This window comes from Micromys minutus (assembly GCF_963924665.1).
Source record: "Micromys minutus genome assembly, chromosome: 10".
Lineage (NCBI taxonomy): Eukaryota > Metazoa > Chordata > Mammalia > Rodentia > Muridae > Micromys > Micromys minutus.
The window spans coordinates 20162114-20182548 of record NC_137979.1 but is presented as its reverse complement, the minus strand read 5'-3'; the positions used below and the strand labels follow the sequence as shown (position 1 = coordinate 20182548).

At 48.6% G+C, this 20435-nt stretch overlaps 1 protein-coding gene across 1 annotated transcript in view; it reads left to right on the top strand.

Annotated features, from left to right (window-relative positions):
- The first annotated feature begins 511 nt into the window (after positions 1-511).
- NTN1 (netrin 1) overlaps positions 512-20435 on the top strand; it is a 174063-nt gene continuing 154139 nt past the window's right edge. The window contains exons 1-2 of the mRNA XM_080924252.1: positions 512-772; positions 1195-2276. Coding sequence (XP_080780378.1) covers positions 1259-2276 — 1018 coding nt within the window. The 5' untranslated portion in view covers positions 512-772; positions 1195-1258. The remainder of the gene's footprint in view (positions 773-1194; positions 2277-20435) is intronic.

The following is a 20435-nucleotide window of genomic DNA, read 5'->3' as shown; positions in this document are numbered from 1 at the left end:
ACCGGGGCCACCAGGCTGGGTTAGAGGAAGGCTGGACCTCGGTGAAGAAAAGAAAACAAACACAGATGTGTTTGGCTGGGACCGGGCGGGAGAAAGCCGTTCTCGCCCCCACCCCACCCCCACAGGGTGCGCGCCGGCCCTGCCCCCTCTCCGGGGTTTCCCCGGGCGCTCCTCTCGCTTTCTCTTTGTCTCTGCTGTTCTTTCTCCGGCTCCCAGGTTCCCACCCGCTCGCTCTCGCCCTCTGGAGCATCCCGGGCCCGTTGGCTTTAACTTTCTTCTTCCCGGGGTTAAAACTTTGCTCGCGAGCGGGCGGCTGCTTGCCGACGTTATTGGCCGGCGCCCCGCCCGGCGGCCCCGCCCCCGCGCTCCCCTCCGCCCCCCACTCCTAGCGCGAGTGGTGGCGGCGGCGGCAGCGGCAGCGGCAGCGGCGGGAGGCGGCGGCGGCGGCGGAGCCTTCGGGGGCGTGCGTGCGTGTGTGAGTGCGCGCCAGCGAGCGTGAGTGTGTGTGTGCGCCCCGGGCGCGGGCAGGGCAGCACTCGGACCGCGGCGGGAGCCGGGCGGCTGCGTCGTCACTCGGGAGGAAGAGGCGGCGGCGGTGGCGGCCGGGGCCGGGGCTGGGGCAGCGGCGGCCGCGCTGGGCATGGAGCTGGCAAGCCGCGTTGAGACAGGACGCTCCGGCTAGCCGCCAGCGAGAGGCTCTCTGCCGTCCGGCGCGCGGGCTCCCGGGCTGGAGCCAGTGAAACTTTTCTTTCTCTTTTGCCATCACTTAGAGGTAAAGTCTCCTATGCGGAGTCACCAGCTGGGACGGGACTGGGGAAGGGGGTATTTATTAAGGACCTCAGGTGGCGGGAGAAAGGGACGCTGAACCTTGCGGGGTTGGGGGACCCGGATCCTTGCTGCGCCCGCGACTTAGGGAGCAAGGCAATTGGGCATAGCTGCGGATGGGCAGACGGGCGCGGGCATGCTTCTTGGCTGGAAGGGAGGCTCGGGAAAGCCGGGAAGAAGGGGTGCGGGCGGTACCGGCTTGGAGGCCCCTGCGCTCGGGGTCCCCCAGGATTTTGGGGGAGTAAAGCGGGCAGTCTCAGGGTTGGTGACCCGGAGAGCGGGACACTCGCCCGCCACTCCACCGAGGGCTGTTGGGCGCGGGGCGGGCTGGCTGATGGCTGGCTGAGCGCGGCTCCCCTCTCTCCGCAGGCGCCTGGTGCGGCGGGCGAACCGACTCCTCGGCGCGGCGGGGCCGGGGCAAGCTGGCCACGGCATGATGCGCGCTGTGTGGGAGGCGCTGGCGGCGCTGGCCGCGGTGGCGTGCCTGGTGGGCGCGGTGCGCGGCGGGCCCGGGCTTAGCATGTTCGCCGGCCAGGCGGCGCAGCCTGATCCTTGCTCGGACGAGAACGGGCACCCGCGCCGCTGCATCCCGGACTTTGTCAACGCGGCTTTCGGCAAGGACGTGCGCGTGTCCAGCACCTGCGGCCGGCCCCCGGCGCGCTACTGCGTGGTGAGCGAGCGTGGCGAGGAGCGGCTGCGCTCCTGTCACCTCTGCAACTCTTCGGATCCCAAGAAAGCGCACCCGCCCGCCTTCCTCACCGACCTCAACAATCCGCACAACCTGACGTGTTGGCAGTCCGAGAACTACCTGCAGTTCCCGCACAACGTTACGCTCACCCTGTCGCTCGGCAAGAAGTTTGAGGTGACCTATGTGAGCCTGCAATTCTGCTCGCCGCGGCCAGAGTCCATGGCCATCTACAAGTCTATGGACTACGGGCGCACGTGGGTGCCCTTCCAATTTTATTCCACGCAGTGCCGCAAAATGTACAACCGGCCGCACCGCGCGCCCATCACCAAGCAGAACGAGCAGGAGGCCGTGTGCACCGACTCGCACACTGACATGCGTCCCCTCTCCGGCGGGCTGATCGCTTTCAGCACGCTGGACGGGCGGCCCTCGGCGCACGACTTCGACAACTCGCCGGTGCTGCAGGACTGGGTCACGGCCACAGACATCCGTGTGGCTTTCAGCCGCCTGCACACGTTTGGCGACGAGAACGAAGATGACTCGGAGCTGGCGCGCGACTCCTATTACTATGCGGTGTCTGACCTGCAGGTTGGCGGCCGCTGCAAGTGCAACGGCCACGCGGCGCGTTGCGTGCGCGACCGAGACGACAGTCTGGTGTGTGACTGCAGGCACAACACGGCCGGCCCTGAATGCGACCGCTGCAAGCCCTTCCACTACGACCGGCCCTGGCAGCGCGCCACGGCTCGGGAGGCCAACGAGTGCGTGGGTGAGTGGGGCGCCGCGGCGCCGCGGGCGGTGGGTGGAGACGCGGGCGGGGGCCCCTGGACTTTGCAGCAGCGGGTTCTCCCGCGCGTCAGTGCCACGAATCCGAGCATCGCAGGATTGTGGGTTTCGGGGACCTTACAATTGTTGCGGGACGTATGCTTCGAGATGTAAGGGACCTGGGAAGGGTGAGATCAGAGCGGTCTGCCCGCTTGGCCAACACCGGTGTTGCATTCTCTCACCCATTTGGAAACCAAGAGGCTGCTGGTGAAGTGCCCCCGGAGGTCGGGGGTGGAAAGAGTTGTTTGGAGACAATTTGCCTACAGGTCTTTCTAATCCCAGATCCAAACGGAAAAAACACATTCATTGCCTTCCTCTCAGTTTGCTTAATGCCTGGGGTTCACCTCCGCCCCATCCCCCCCTTTCTTAAGGCTGGAGCTGGGTGCGCGGTTGGGGACCCGGGACGTTCCAGAGCCACGGCCACGAATCCCATGGGGGAGAAGGCAGAGAGCTCTTTGCAGCTTGGGACCAGTTTGGTACCAAGCAAATGTCACTCTTGCATCCTCTAATTCTCTTTTTTTGGTTTGATTCTCCCCTCCCCCCTTTGGAACAGCATGTTCATGTTAGTAAAAGGAGAGTGATGTGATTTCAATTAATTACTATCTACAGATTACAAAAGAGACCACAGTGACTATTTTAAACTAATTCAATCCTGGTCCAAAAAAAAAAAAGAAGTCTACCAGATTTATTGTTGTTGTTGTTAACTCCGGGGATTCGTGAAATTGAGCAGTTTTGAATTATCCAAGGATCCCGCGTCTCGATTTTTAATGGCGTTTCAGTTCCTGAAAGAGAAATCTGACAAACCTGGCGCTGGTGAATACGCCTGGGTCAGAAAGGAGAATGAGAAAGGATATAAAGGATATGTTCTACTTCTGAATTGTACAACTTTGTTGATGCAGAAACTCCCAGGCAGAGAGAGAGGGAGGGAAAGAGGGGGGGGCACGTTTTCAGTATTAGATGTCTAAATCTGAAAGTGATTGTAATGAAAATCATTTAGTCCATAAAGTACCATTTGGTGTGCATCTTTTGTGAACATCCAGATTCCACCCCCCTCCCTCCCAACCCCAGAGAACCATTGCAAGCCTCTTCAATCGCTTCACCCTCGGAGGCACATTGCAGAGTTTGCTGGTCCCCACAAACACACGTCTTAAAGTCTGGTTCTGATTAATTGTGTCATGTTGTTGTCGAATAGTTTGTGCCTCATGACTGTGGATGCAGGCTTTTGAGCAAACGAATGGAAAACATGTCTCGGAGGGTCGATGCACAGAGGCCCAGGCGGGAGCCCTGGTCTGCAGACGCCTGTGCCTCCTGTTGCACTGCAGGGCCTCTGGTTTAAAAATGCAGCGTGTCCCAGCCTTTGCGGACCTAACTGTACGTCCCCCTAACCTTCAAGGGATGGGAGAATTAGCTTCCAGGGAGAAGAGACTTTTTAGGGGCCTGTAGAGTGGTGGTACACATACTTAGTGGTTTGGAGAAGAAAGTGTCTTTGATCTGTTCAGTTCCCTGAGAAATGTTAGTTTTCCCCGGTCTCTTCTTTGCCTTTCTTCTTTTCTTTTCTTCCTTTTGTTCGGGAAAAACCCTTTATTGGCACTTAAAGGGATTCCCAGGGTTTTGCTATCAGTTTTAGTTTGTATGTGCATATGAAAGATTCGGTGTCCAGCAGGGTTTAATTGGACAAACGAGAGTGTGTATATTGGTGTGAATAATCTGGATCTGTGCTGTAAAAGTGTCATTGGTGCAAAGGTCCCTCTGTCTGTGGTATTGATCACCCTCACTCCATCCCTCTCTTAGGATTTTTGTATTTCCAACCAAAGCACTAACTACACACAAATTGAATTGACCCCCCTCCCCCTTTTTTGTGCCAAGTTGAGCAATCAACATATTAACTAATGTAATTAGCAAGTGGTTTTTGTTCAAAAAGTTTAATTAGGCCTAGTAAGTACATAATCTACATGACAAATGTTCGGCTAACAATATTTTTTTTCAAGGTTTTTACTGAAGTTATTTTAATTCTTCGTAGCTAAAGCATCTTTAAATCTTGCCAATTATTCAGTCATTTCATAAAAAGCCAAGCCGACTAAACTCTGTTGGAGTTATTTATAGTTTCCTTTTTGAATAGATGTTCTGATACCTTGTAGATAGAACTGGGAACATCAGATTGGAGTTGCTATAAAGTCTTAATTGAAGTTCTAGTGATTTTTCCGTCATTCTGTTAGAAAGAAAGCCAACGAGGACAATTTAGGAGTGATTTACAGCTAAAGGTCCAGCTTTTTATGAAAAGGCCCTGTAGTGGAGATATGGGAATGTATTAGGATTTGACAGGTGTTCTGAGATCCTGAAGGGCATGGTGCTAGGAGAAGCATTAATAAATCCTTCACATGGTAACTTTGTACCCCCACTAAGTCAGATTCCCACACCCCACCCCACCCCCAGCATAAGCCCATTTTGTGAATTTCACACTGTTGAAGCTGCCCAGACTATATTTACAACTAAGGCAGAGAATTGCAATTTTTAACAAAAAAAAAAAAAAAAAAAAAAAAGTCTTGGTGAAAGCAAGCAGCGTCACTGTGCTGTTCTGATTTCTCTTTAAGAAGTAATAAGATAATGATTTATAATAGGCCTAAGTGTTTCCTAGATTAGCCTCCCACCTCAACAAAGTCGCTAAGAATGGAGACCACTGAGTGTCCTCTAGAGGCCCAGAAACTTAGAGATTTCTGAGCAGTGTATCTGTCTCCTGTGTTTTCTCAGGCCGAGCTCAAGTCAGTACCAGTTCAAAGCAAGTTTTTCTGCGGGGTTGATATGAACTGTTGTGAAGGCCAATGTTTTAAATTCGTTTTTGGATTTCTTCTGCACAGGAAGCGTTGTTGAAGTCCTATGGAAAAGTAGTATACATACCCTTACCTCTTGGTCAGCTCTCAGTGGAATATACATATGCTGTCTTCCACCCATGTGTGTTAGCAGTGTTCACACACTTTTATACACATGTGCACTTACATTGACTGTGTAAAGAAGTACCCGTGCATCCATGCATAGTGTGTGTGTGTGTGTGTGTGTGTGTGTGTGTCAGTGTATTCTGAAGGGAAAATGCATAGACAGTTTTAAGCACCTGGATGTCTGAACCCTCCTCCCTCTTCTCTCTCTCCTTTTTTTTCCCCCAAAAGAGCATCTAAAGACCCTATTATGTTTCATAAGTTATTGACATCAGTTTTAATCAGTGTCTCCCTGACATGGGAGCTGTGTTAGTATTTAGTGCCCGAGGAAGAAGCATGGTGTCTAATCTTACTGTGGGGATGTCAAAGTGAGCCTCTGCTTAGTTTGTGACAGGTTGAGATTGTGAAAACTCGTTTTGCGACTCACTCTATGGCTTTACATTGCCTAGCTGTAACCCAAAACCCACACAAAAGACGCTTTTGCTAGATGAGCACTGTGCTGGCCGGGCCTCCTATGGTCATGGGTACCTGCAACTTAATGCTCATAATTGTTTAAACATGGCTTTGAGGAGGGGTGCGGTCCAAATGCTGCAAGTAGCCCTGGTGCTTGGGGGGCACCCTTAGCATTCGTCGAGCAAGGGAGGTTATGTTGGAGAAGTTGCCATGGAAAAAAATCCAATGCCCTGCTAAAGACCCTTGCTATATCAGAGGGCCAAAACTTTCTGTTGGCTTGTCCAGAGCCTGGCACCTCGTGGTGGAAGAGTGTATATTTTTAATACTCATAGTAATTATTATAATTACTGCCATTATGACGATTAACCCTTGAGGGCTTATTCTTTGCCAAGCACTCACATTAATTTAGTTATTTGATCGCTGTGATTCGGCAAATAATGGGCACTATTATTGTCCTTATTTTAGAGATGAGGAAACCATGGCCTAGAGACACTGCATGGTTTACTCATGCCCAGAGCTGGTAAAGCTGGCAAACTGGTAACCATGGCAAAGCTGGGCCTCTGGCCCTTGGATTACGCTTTGTTTTATTGCATGTGCTGAGCTGCATCCACATGGAACGGCTGGGTGGACGGTCGAAAGAACGGATGAGTGTGTTATTTACGCATAGGAGGAAAGGCGGAATAACCTGTTACTTCTTGCTAGCACTGGAGGTTGTTTCCTTAGGTATGTTATTGTTTCATATTTGTGCATACTTAAACACGAAGTTGCAGATAGCGTCTCCTCTGTCATAACCAGTGGACCTGGTAGGAGCTGGGAGAACTACAATTGAAGAGGGTCCACGTCTACCTGTATATCGATCTGTCAATCTACCTATTGGTTTTTGTTTGTATTGATTCAGCCTTGGGGCATGCTTGCTAAGTGCCTCATTACCAAGCTGAGCTTAAGTTTATTTGTGTGTGGAGGTCAGAGGACAACTTGCTGGGTTAATTCTCTTTACACCATGTGCTTCCTAGGTCCCCCCCTGCCCCCCAGTCATCAGGATGGGAGGCAGGCTCCTCAACTCTCTTAACCACTTTCCTGAAGGGCCCTGTCTTTGTTTTTTAGAGACAGGGTCTCTGTATCTCTGTAGTTCTGGCTGTCCTGGAACTTGTTGTGTAGACCACACTGGCCTTGAACTTAGAGATCCACCTGCCTCTGCCTCCTAAGTTCTGGGAAAGGCATCTGCCACTATGCTGAGGCCAATCTTATTTATTATTTATTTATTTTTATGACTATGAGCTTTTTTTTTTTTTTTTTTTTTTTTTTTTTTGTTGCCTGCATGTTTACGGTGCTTTGGGACCATCGGGTGCTGGAACTTGAACCCATGCCCTCTGCAAGAACAAGTACTCTTAACTACTGAGCTACCTCTTCATTGCCACGGCCCTGAACCATTGATTCCCCAGCCTCAGCCTCCTATATATCTGGGATGCTAAAAGCTGTGCAGATACCAAGTCTTGAACTCAGCACCTGCTGTTAGTTCTCAATGGTTTAGGTGAAGCAGAGCACCTCTTTAAAAAACCTTTGTCCTCACACCTCAGAGCACATCACTCTATTCTCTTTAATATGGTGAAAAACACACAAACTAACAAACCGGGATGTGGCTGAAGGTGTTGCTAACAAACGGGAGTTTGATGGAGAATGTGGTGTTCCAATTGTCAGCCTTATCCAGTCAGGACAGTCTGCAGCACAAGGCTGTTCCTGTCACTGAGTTCTCTAGACCCTAGGCAGCCAGAGTGAGGTCTCAGCTGGGGTCCTCATTAGCGCCTGGTGCGTGAGGAGGCTGCCCCCAGCTCTGTGCAGGGAAGGGAGGCGGGAAGTCAGGGCCAACCCCCTGCAGCCTGCAGGCCTGCATTTTCAGGCTCCGCCAAGCTCTCCTTTTAGCCCTGCCCAGCCTTCTCTCTGACCTCCTCCTCCTGGAGAAAAATGAGATCCTCGGAAAAGTATTTGAGACTTTATGTCCAGAGTAAATATTGAAAAGGCAGTGGGTTGTGATGCAGACGTTCCCTGGAAGGAATCCCCCCCTCCCCCGTTTGCCGCCCACAGCTGGTATCGATATTTCCTTCTCGAGATGAGTTGTGCTTTTCATTAAGTAAATTTTTTTTTGTCTTGGGATTAAACCAACATTGTATTCTTAATAGACTTTTATGTTTACACTTCAAACGTCCACTGGGTTGTTATTCGTGTTATCTTGATGGCTTCTACAGTGTCTGCTATGCACACTGGCTACACCAAAATAAATGGCTCTCCGGGGAACTGGATTATAAAACAGCCTTATCCGTGGATGCACAAGGTTGGATATTTTGTGAGCTAGTCTCTCTCTCTCTTTCAGAATCGACTATCATGTTGGGTTTCTGTAGTACCTTTTATTATGGGGAGACAAGAGGTCTTGGGGTGCTTTTGAACAGTTCAAGACTTGAGCCTCATACTTAACAGAGTAGCACACAGCATTTCTCCTGTCTTCCAGAAGCCTTGGAAGGCAAGCGTTTGGTTTGGGTGGCCCAGTTTAGACTGTCATTCACAGGTGGTTGTCAGGTTGAGTCCTGAAGACAGACCACAAACCCCTACCGAGAACCAGGCATTGTCCGAGGTACTTTCTGTGTGCTTTGTTCAATTAATCAGATTGCCACAAGGAACAGAAGCCTTTCAAAAACAGATGTTGCTGCCACCAAAGGGCAGTTTGTATACACAGGGACCAAGTGGGGACTCGTCTGCAGGGCACATCGCAGAGAGCAGGGGGTATCAGAGGCATTTGTTTCTGAGGCTGATCACATAAAAGCCGTGTCCTATTATAAATGACTCCCGGGGACTGTTGCTCTGAATGGAGTTTGGAATAAGTGAGCTACCCGGGCCAGTGTGCTAGACAGGGACAGTTGCCTCAAAGCTGTCTGCTGTCATGAGACTGGACTGCTAGGGTGAAATGACCTTACTATTCCCATGTTCTTACTCTTATTTCAATATGTATCTTTATTGTAAACTCAGAACTAGGTTTTCCATTAATTTGTTTACTTTTGGTTTTTAATACAAGGTCACCCTAGGGAACCTGGGCAGCCTGAAACTTCTCTGTAATCGGTGTACCTTCTGAGTGCTGGAATTGTAAACATGAACCAGCCATAAATGGATTACAAATAAATTTTAATTTGCTTTGGTTCTTTAAAAAAAAAAAATTATTGACCGGGGTGGTGGTGGCACACGCCTTTAATTCCAGCACTTGGGAGGCAGAGGCAGGTGATCTCTGTGAGTTTGAGGCCAGCCTGCTCTACAGAGGAAGTTTCAGGACAGCCAGGTTTACACAAAGAAACTGTCTCAAAAAAAAAAACAAAAAAAAAACAATTGTGTGTGTGTATGTGTGTGTGTGTGTGTGTGCACTCGCACAAATGCTCCCACACACATGCCTGTAGAGATGAGAGGCTTTGGAGCTCCTTGGAACTGGAGTTAGAGGTGGCTGTGAGCTGCTTGGGAATGTGGGTGCTGAGAGTCAAACTTAGGGTTCTCTGCAAGAGAAGTATGTGCTCTTAGCCACAGAGCTGTCTTTACAGCTCCCTTCATTTGCTTTTAAAAACTTTATGGGGCTGGGGAAATGACTCAATGGTTAAGAGCATTTGCTGCTTTTCCAGAGGACTAGCGTTCCATTTCCAGCACCCACACCAAGTAGCTCACAACTGTCTGTAACTCCAGCTTCAGGGCGTCTAATGTTCTCTTCCAGTCTCCATGGTCACCCACATTCATGTGGTACACATTCACATCGACACCCAGATACCCCCTCTACACACACACACACACACACACACACACACACACACACACACACACACAAACTAGAGAGCATGGAAGAAGAGTTACATTGATAAGATGCCTGCCATACAAATTGAGGACCTGAGTTTGTATTCCCATAATCCATGTAAAATGCTGGGTATAGGTATGTTTGTGTTCCCGGGACTGAGGGGGTAGAAGCAGGAGGATCCCCAGAATTCACTGGCCAGCCTGTCTAGTAAACTTGGCAAGCTTCAGAGGCGCTGTCTAAAAACAGGCGAAGAAACGTTGAGAAAGACACCCAGTATTCTACCTCTGGCTTCCACATGTGTGTGTATGCACATATAAACATGTATATATACACCTGCAACATACATATGTGCAGTTTATGGTTAGGTTTGGGTGTAATTTAGAGGGAGAGTTTGATTAGCATGAACAGGTTCTGGGTTTAAGTTCTAGCCCTGCAATAAATCAAAGGGCTTTATATATATAAACTTTATGAAAACTTGCCCCCAATGTCAAAGAGCCATTCAACGGTGAATTATTATCATTTTTTTAATTTTTATTTTTAGCAGGGAGGAAGTTCTAGGGACTAAACATTAGGCAAATGCTCCACCTATAATATTCTATAATGGTCAGATTGTAGAAATATCAGTCCTGGGCCGTGTGATAATTTACTGAGTAAAGCACTTGGCTGACCTCAGTCTGCCAACGTGAGGTTAGATCCCCAGATCCCACGTGAAGAAGGCAGCTGAGGAAGAACAGATCTAATGCCAGTGCACACCCCTGAGGAGACTGAAGACACAAGGAAGCCCAGTGTATATGGGGAGAGGAGCAGGGGTGTAAACAAAATTGAGATCCTCTGCCTCAAGCAAACCGGAAGGTGAAGCCTGGCAAGGTTGCCCTCTGACCTCCATCTGTGTACCCTGGGACATGTGTGCCTGCTGCTGGTGTGTCATGCATAAAAGGCAATGCCATCTGAAGAAACAGGAGTACCACCAAGAAGTAGAAGAGGTTCCTTCACCGTGGTCTCTGTGAACTCCTCCCTGGAAATCCTTGGGTCACCTACCTAGTGGGATTCATACACTAGCTAGGTAGGCTGAAATGAATTCACATTGCAGCACACAGAAGCTCATGAAGAAGACCCCCAAGGATGGAGGAGACTTGTAAGGTTTCATGTAGGTCACAGCAGATTGGGTGAGAAACTTTTAAGGCAGAACACGATGCCCAATGCAGCCCAACATGGGCAGAGCTTGGTCAGAAGAAGAGAGTCTGTCTCTTGGAGGATGCAGAACTCACTCCTGTGAGGTCTCATTTTGAGGTGTGTACAGCCACATTGGGGGTGTTGGTGGCCCATTTCTGTCCCCTCTTAGATGTTGTTGAAGTTTCTAGACTCCCTCTCCCCTTGACATTATTTTTTCTGCTACAGATAAGAGAGATTATTAGCTGTCACATTCGATTTTCACGCATTCCTGAGGCCCCACACTTAAGTTAGACAATCTGTAGGACCACAGGCATCTTGAAAGGGGTCTGGCTTTGGGTAACTGAGTTCTAAATAAGGAAATCAGACAGATCTTGTAATCTTTGGCGGCCCGTGGTGTGTTGTGCAGCATTCCGTATTCGAAGTCCCAAAATGATGAACACTTCCTGCCTTCTAGGCTTTTGGTCTCATCGGTTCCTGTTTGTGGTGGCTGTGGTGAGTTCCGGTGTCTCTTCCTATGCACAGAAAATATGTTCCAAGGCACCCATTTTAGATTAATTGTGGATAATACTGAACTGTGTGTGTGCGCTCTCACACACACACACACACACACAAACACACACACACACACACACACACACACACAGAGAGAGAGAGAGAGAGAGAGAGAGAGAGAGAGAGAGAGACATATTTGCCTATACCTACCATGCCTATTATGAAGTTTGATGTATACACTGACGTAGGCATGCTATGATGAGCAATAATGAAATGTAGTATGCATCTTTAACAGTATGATTTAATAAAAAAATGAAAAACTAAATATGCTCTCTTACAATCAAGGTATTGTACTGTGGATCTTATCGACCTCAGCTTGCAATTTTTTTTCTTCTATATTTGAAAACCTTTTTTTTTTTTTAATTTAAAGGAAGTGTTTATGATATCTCTCTAACATATCTGGATTGGGACCACCACTTCCTCTGTACTTTGGGGCCATTATTAAGTAAAGCAAGTACTTGAACTTGCACACTGTGGTATTTGACAGTAGACCTGGTAACTGAGATATAGCCAAGTGATCACTGAGGGGTGGGATATACGGCCTGGTTGCATTGGATAAAGGCCTGGTTCACATTCTCAGCAGTGTGAGAGCCCACCATAGTGCTCGATTCTAAAGTAAGGCTTGCCTATTTCCGGACTATTTAATCATTTGAGACTGAAACCCCAGAAACCAAAACTTTGGGAAATGGGAGATGGGAGATGACTGTACCTGGTGAATACATCCCCCAGCTCTTTCTGGAGCTAGGGCAGGCATTGCTAAGCTGCATGCTCTCCTTCTAAGTCCAGAACTGATCTAACAATACCAGAACCATATAAGGTGGAAATTCACGAGTCATTTTTCATTGTAGACTATTTCCCGTGACCTTGATCCTCCCCATCCACCATGTAGACATGCACCATGAGTTGATGTTCACGACATTTACTGTTGAGGTGGGTCTGTTGGGTCTGGGCGGGTAAGGAAATATAAAAGGATGCTCTTTTCATTCCGGATACTGTGTACATGAAAGAGAAAACACTTGTCCACAAGGATGGGCTCTCTCAGAGCCCAGGGTACAGGGGAGGCACTGAGGACAAGCAGGGTTCAGATTTGGCTTCTCTACCAGGGAAGGATTGGCTATGTGTCCACGTAATGTTCTCCTCCTGAATTTGTTCTGAGGTGGTGCTCACACAAGACTTTGAGAAACCACAGTTTCCTGAAAAGTGTGGTCTTTCCAGAGTGTCAGCTTGGAAGTTCCCAAGCAGGTGCTGGAAGCTGCAGAAGGTATTTTTGGACAAAAGCTTGTTCCTGCCTAGCCTGGGGTTGGACCCAGGTGGTTGGGCCTCCCTGGAACATGTTTCAAAAGTTGTTCCCTCTAGTCAGGACCGAGTCTGTGCTGCGGGGCACGGATTCTTCAGTGGTCACACCTCAGCTCTGCTTACATACAGGCCAGTGCAGAAAGTGTTGAACAGTAATAGCCCTGAACCCAGCATGAAAAAGGAAACACATTGTTTTTACAGATACAGAATCTGGCACCGGAAGCATGGAAGTACCTTGGGGTTGGGTGGCCTCCGGTCAGGGCTGTTGAACACAGGCCCCCTGCCCACAGCCTTGTGGCCAGCTTGCTTTCTCCCAGAAGCCAGACCTCAGAGGTGGGCAGATTGATCTCAGCCAGCTCTTTCTTCCCAGATGCAACCCCGTCTCACTTAGTGGCTCAGTCCTGGAGAAAATTCACTGTGAGGAAGAGCTTGGCCTCTCAAGCTGCTACAAGGAAGGAAATTGGATCTCCTTCCAAGCCACAGAAACCAGCCCTTTGGAAACCACGGGTTCGGACAGATTGGCCGTCATGGTACCAAGATATGCTAAGGAAGGACGAGCAGGGCTGAGCGGTCCTCTGTGTTTCTTAGCCTAGTTTATTTGACTGAATCAAGGGCAGGGAGCTGTCTTTGTTTAAAATGAAAGATGTCTGCCTCAGAAGCAAAGCTTCATTCTTCCTGATTCATGGAACATTCTTGTTCTGGACCAAAGTCAGGGCACACAGAATTCCATTTAATGGCGTGTGAGATCTCCAGATAGATTCGGGGATTTTGATAAGGGAAGCCCTTTTTGGCTTGAGGCGCCTGGATCTAGATCCCAACCAGCACTAGGATTAGCACTTCAGCCTGTGTCAATTGCCTATAAGCTCGGAGGCCCAGCTTAAGAGCACTGCATGCTAAGCCTCCAGAGGGGCTCTGAGGAGGGCTGGAGAAGAGGGCGTTGATCGCAGACTCGGGGAAGGGTTGCTCTGACCTTGTTCTAAGCACCTTGTAAATAATCACCTTCAGTAAGTGCTATACCAACCCGAGGAGGTTGGTTCTGTAATTAATCAGTAAACCTCTTTGTGGCAGTGTGGCACATGACCCCTCAAAGCTCAGCTCAGTGACCTGTCAGTGCTCGGCCATGCTTGCACACCCAGTGCTCCTGTCGGGAACAGACGGGCACCCTGGGAGCTGGTCTCTAGTCCCTGCGGGGCATCATGCCCCTTGAGGGCCACCAAACATGGCTCTTAGATTTTTAACTCTGTGTAAATTGGGTTGCCTTCTGGGTTTTTAATTCTGACGCTGCCACGGAGGTAGTGATCCACGTGTGGGAATGAGTCGTGAGCTTTTGTTTCTGTCCCAGAAATTTTGTGATGTAAGAGTAGCATGGTATATTTCTTTATTCTACGTAGGTATATTGGTTTTCCTGAGTTTGGTCTATGGGGGGGAATGGGGGGGGGACACAGCCGTAATTTGGTCTATTGGGGGGGGGGACACAGCCGTGACCATGTTCAGTCATGTTCTTTTGAAGCATGTAAGAATGGATTTCTGCCAGGGATATCTGAAAAAGAAAAAAAAAAAAAAAAGTGGGGCTTCTGGACCCTAGGGCACGAGTGGGCAGTGTTAGTAGACAGTGACTGTTTGGTGGAAAGCAGCTCACTGCTTGACATCCGTGCAGCCATTTCCCGGGTGAGGAAGCTGAGGCTAGGCATCCTGTCAAAGGTCATAAAATTTGAGGGATTTAGTAACCTGACCTTGTGGCTCCGGAGTCTTGCTTTTCCTCACTGGGCCTCTGGCCCCTCACCTTTATCCTCGTGCAACCTGGCAGGAGAAGATATTCCCATTGGGAAGGAAGCAAGGGAGACTTGTTGGGGCCTCGATTCCCTGACTCGTGAAATACTCTGCGTGAAAGCTCTGCATGTGCACTTGTGCGCACTGTGTTCTGAGCCACACTGGCTGCCCAGGGCTTGAGGCCTGTCTCCTCCTTGTTCCCTGCACAAGCAGCATCTCTGCGTTGTAATGTATTTTCTGTCCACTCCCTGTGGTCTTCCCTCAATAGACTGCTGTGGCCCTATTGGGAGGACCTCCTTGGCTTTCGCTCCAAGAGTTTCCTTCCCTCACAGTGCCTCCTACTTCTTAGTGGAGATGACATGGGCCTTGTTCCTTCTTTGCCCTCCCATGTGTTGGCTAACCTGACACCTCTCCAGATCTGTGTGTTCAGCTGGATGAATTTTCACAATGTAGACACACCTGAGTATCTGTGCTGAAATCAGGAAAGAAGATATTTCCAAAAGGCCCTTAGCTCCCCACCCCCAGCCACCGGGACCCCAGTGTAGCCAGAGTTGAGACTTCTCACACCATAGGGCTTTGCTCGTTTTCTGTTTTGGGGGGAGGGTCTCACTCTGTAGATCACTCCAGCCTCTCAAGTGCGGGGGTCTTAGGCATGCATTGCTGTGCCGGCTCTTGAGTCTCCCTTGCTTTTGAACTTTCTATAAATGAAATCATACTGTGTGTTTCCTTCAATATGGATGCCTCGTGCTCAGCGTTTTTCCGGTAAGTGCCGTCAGCGTGGCTTCTCCGATGGTCCTGGTTAGTTTGATGGATGATCTCAGGTTCCTGGGAGCTCGGACGGATCCTCCTCATTTTCTCTGCTGACCTTTGCTCACGGCGAATGATTTCCTTATGTGTTTTGGACTTTCTGACTGTGAGCTTATTTTTATTTCAGATTTTGTGGAAATCCCTCTGGTCTCAGTTATGGAAATGACCCAGTAGGTTTTTTTTTTTTTTTTTTTTTTTGCATTGATTCTGCCAAAAACTGGATTGGGACCAAAATTTTCATTTATTAATTAATCTCCACAGAAATTATTATTACAAACGGGGAAAAGCGTGCGGTAATCTCCCAAACCGCCCAGGCCTGATGTCTCATTTCTTCCTTGCCGAAGGGTCTCAACAACACAGACTTTGCCGGATGAGGACTTTCAGTATCTTGTAGTCAGGATGCATTGGGAAGGCCCAGGTGTTTGTCACACACTACGGATGCGGTCTGTTCCCAACAGCAGCCAGTGACACCCTTGTCTGCATGTCAGTTGCCTGCCCATCTGGGGAGCACCTGGAGCTCTGACAGTGGCTGTAGAGCCTAGCCTAGTCACCCCCGCTGTTTCTTTGCCACCCTTGTTCCGTTCCTTTCCTGCCAGACTCTCAGTGTGCTAGATCATACATTCCTGCCTCTGGCATTTTTGTTTTGTGGGCATCAGGTGTCTGTAGATGTTGTGAATTCAGTCAAGTATCACCTTGAGGTCACCATGGGGGTGTCATCCCCCATCTTACCCAGTATACCCCACAGTGCCCCCATCCGGTGTCTATCATCCTCCCCAACAGATATCACTGTATCTTAGCTCTCTTCCCATAACTCTTGCGCCACCTTCTTACATACATGCTAAGTTGCTCAGCATGTTTTGGGTTTTGTTTTTATTTATTTTATTTACATGAGTACACCGTAGCTGTCTTCAGACACACCAGAAGAGGGAATCAGATCCAATTACAGATGGTTGTGAGCCACCATGTGGTTGCTTGGGATTGAACTCAGGACCTCTGGAAGAGCAGCTAGTCCTGCTAACCACTGAGCCATCTCTCCAGCCCTACTCAGCACGTTAATTAATTGTTTTCCCATCATTCCATTTGCTCTTTTTTACTCCTTTAAAGTATGTGTGTATGTGTGTATGTGTGTGTGTGTTCGAGTGTGCACATATGGTGTGCAGGTGTGTGTACACACCACACAGAGACAGCATGCACACAGAGGCACACTGAAGCCAGAAAAAGGCATTGGTACCTTCCATCACTCTCTGCCTAGTCTCTTGGGGCAAGGTCTCTTCCGGAATCTGGGTCATACATTTTCTTGACTGGTGTGAGGGTCAGCAAGCACAGCGATCCTAGGATGCCTGGCTTGTTGCACCTTTAGCCCCTCACTCATTCTTATTTGCCCCCTGCCCACCTGTTCCGGAGATAGACTTCTACTGTGAAGCCCAAGATAGCCTGGAACTTGTGTAGACCAGGCTGGCCTTGGTCTCACGGTGGATCATGCTTCTGCCTCCGTCCCTGAGCTGGGATTAAAGGGATAGGACTGGGAACTGAACTCAGCTGCCCTGGAAGATCAGTGATTGCTCTTCGCTGCCAAGCCAGAGCTCCGGATCTCCGAATCTACCACTTCTTCATTGTAACCCTTGAGTGCAAATTCACAGGAGAGCAGAAATCCTTGGCTGTTCAATTTATGAGGGCCTGGCATACTGTTCACCAGGTGATTGCAGCACTGGGGAGGGTGAGGCAGGAGGATTGCTGTAAGTCAGAGGCCAACCTGGGCAACATAGTGAGTTCCAGGCAGATCTGTACTTTAAATGCACACACACACATGCCCGCATGCATGCACACACTTAAAACACACACACACACACACACACACACACACACACACAGAGAGAGAGAGAGAGAGAGAGGATGCAGGTCCTTTCTTATTTGCCAAGCTGCCTCTCCTGGCTTTCGTGCTCAAACCCAAGCCCCAAATCATTAAGGCTTATTTTGAAATCTAATAACCAGTCCCTTCCCATGTCTCTCCTTCCTCCTCCTCAGCTACTCACCCACACCTCATGCCCTCTGGGGACTCAAGTAGTTCCCTGGATTTTAAGGCCTTCAGATTCTCTTTGCCTCTGCCCTCTGAGGATTTCCTTTTATTTTATCCTCACGAGGTCTGCCATGCATCACATGAATTTGGAAATTACATTCTGTTTAGCATTTCTTGATGCTCGCCGTGGTCAGGGTTCTGTATTACCTCAGTCTACTTCTCTGCCAGAGCCTAAGATCATATATTTTCATCTCTTCTGCATCTGGAGTTATTTATGACATGCGGTGTGAGGTAAGGACGGCCATTGTTTTCGTCAGATATTTAGCCAGCTGTTCCGTGACAGCTCTTGAAAAACGTTCTTTGTCACTGCCTTGAGATGCTGCATTTATTAAATGCTGAAGCACTGTATAAACTTGGATCCATTCTCTGGAGTTTCCATTTTGTTTGACAGCTCTATCTATTTTTCTGTCACTTCCTATCTGGACAATGCGTCTCAATATCTGGCTCGGTATTCGTTCATTCTTTTCCAGTTCTCATTGTTATTGGCTAAGACGTTTTGCATGTGTGTATGTGTGTGTGTGCGCGCACATACATGTGCGTACGTGCACGAGAGCATGTCTCAGTAGGTGTGTGGAAGTCAGATGAGGTTACTCAGTTTTTCAAATATTCGTTATCTTCTATGTCCATCCCATGATGACCAAAACCAGGAAAATTAATGCTGACATTAGTATCTAACCTGCAGACCTTCTTTAGCTCTCAATGACTGTTCTTTCTGGGTCCATGGTGGCGTCCACCCAGATCCGCTATATCCTTGAACTACAGGCTAGGGCAGTCTTTTAAACCTGAAAGGCCTTCATACACTTTAACGAGAACCGACTGGACATTATTTCCTAGAGTGTCTCTCTTTTGAGCCTGTCTGGTGTTTCTTCATGATCAAATTCAGATAATGTGTTTTCAGTCAAAATCCTATAGAAGTGACATTATACTCTTGGGTGTCCTTTCCAGTGGCTGCAGGACACCAAAGGACAGAGAGTTGCTTCTTTCTTTCTACCATGTGGGTCTCTGGGATCAAATTTGAGTCCTCAGATTTCAACAGCAAGCGCCTTCACTCCACCAAGCCATCTTGAAGTCTTTACTCTTTGCTTGACTCTTCAAAAAGAGTATTTATTTAAAAAAAAGTTATCCCCCCCAAAAGCAACAACAACAAAAGTGGTGAATGCCTTTAATCCCAGCACTTGGGAGGCAGAGGCGGATGGATCTCTATGAGTTTGAGGCTAGCCTGATCTACATAGCTTCAGGACAGCCCGGAGTACATAGTGCAACCCTGTGTCAAACAAACAAACAAATTAACAAACTATCTGAGTGTTTTGCCTTCATGTATGTGCACCATATGCTTGCATTGCCCAAGGAGGCTGAAAGAAGCTATCGGAGCCTTTAGAAGTGGAGCGAGTTGCCATGAGGGTCCTGGAAAGCAAACACCAGATCTTTGTGAGAGCAGCAAATGTTCCGAGAGGCTGAGGCATCTCTCCAGCCCCTGGCTTGGCTTTTGTCTTTTTGTTCATTGACCTTAGATGAGTTTGCCATTTATTATTTTTTCAGCTATTGTTCTGTCTTGGCTGTGTTTGCTGGTCGGATGAGTTGCTCATGTTTCATTACAAGCGCTGTTGATTATTTGTCGAGGGTGTTGTTGAGAGAGACTTGGTTATAGTTGATAACTCTATAATTTTACATTGTCACTGTATCAACACAATTCTATATAACAACTCAATCACTTAAGTATCTCCATTGGGGTTGTTAGAGCTTCTTCTTCCTGTGTGTCTCCCTTTTTTTTACTTCAGAAAGAATTTGAAAACAGACTTATTAAGATATAACACATATTTTGAGAGTGTGATTTGATAAGTTTGGCCTGTGAGTGTCTTATTACTACCAGCATAATCAAGACAGGAATCAGCCCAAAAACAGTTCTCAATGTCCCCCCCCCTTTTTTAAAAGTTTTATTTATTTAATGTATGTGAGTACACTGTAGCTGTCTTCACACACACCAGAAGAGGGTATCAGATGCCATTACAGGTGGTTGCGAGCCAACATGTGGAAGCTGGACTCGAACTCAGGACCTCTGGAAGAGAGCAGTCAGTGCTCTTAACCACTGAGCCATCTCTCTAGCCCCACCCCCCATGTTCTTGGTTGGCCCTCCTCCTGTGCTTTTGTTGTATTAGCTTTCCTTTTCTTAAGAATTAAATGATGTGTTAGTTATGTTTGTGTACATACTGTGTGTGGTGGAGGTGCACTAAGGCCATGGCACAAGCGTGAAGGCCAGACATACAGGAGTTGGTGCTCTCCTCCGTTTATGTGGGTTCTGTGGATTTAATCAGATCCCCACCTGTTGCGTGCCCCATGTCCCGCCGGCAGGAAAAGGCATGCAACAACAGGATTCTTCTGCGAACAACCTTTATTGTACAACACTCTGAGCAGGGATCCCACGTGGAAGAAAAATGCACTGCTTATATATGCCCAGGAGACTCGTGTCGCTACCTGATTGGTGCGCCCTCCAGTAACTCAGTAGCATGCCCCGAGAGCGGGCTGTGACGTATGTGGCACATGCGCATTAAGTCTCTTGGCTGGGCAACAGCTCTGTTTGCTGAGTCCTCGGCGGGAAGCCGGCGCCATGTTTGGGTGCGGCACAAACGGCTCTCTACACCCACCTTTGATGGCGAGTCCCTTAACCCAGTGAGCCATCTCTTGGGCCCCAGTTTGCCTTTTCTTAACCTCCTTTACACAAATGGAAGCCTATACTTTGTACTTATGTGTGTATGTTCACCTGTGCAGGCATGTGTGGAGGCCAGAGGCTGTCTCACTGAGAAGTCCTCTCCGTTACTCAATGGATCCTTTCTCCCTCTCCCACTCGGAGTTGTGTCTCTTCCACTCTCCATCTCTGGGATAACTCTCTTCTTCCTTCCTTCCTCTCTCGCTTCTTCACCTATACCCTAGAGTTACAGGTGTGTTCTGCACAGGTTTTTGATGTGCGTGTTGGCCGCTCAAACTCAGGTCTTCACGCTCGTGCTTGGGCCATCTCCAGTTTTACTTTGTATTAGGTGTGGTAATGCTTCTGTCTGCTGTGAATGGTGGTGTGAGGTTTTCCTGTGGATCTGTGTTGCTGTAGTTTGGAAGAGTAAAGTCTCCTGAAGGATCATGGATTTGAACACTTGGTGACACCTTTAGAGGACATTATTGAACCTATAGGAGGTAGAACTGTGAAGGAGGATGTTTGAGGTTTTGTAACCTGGT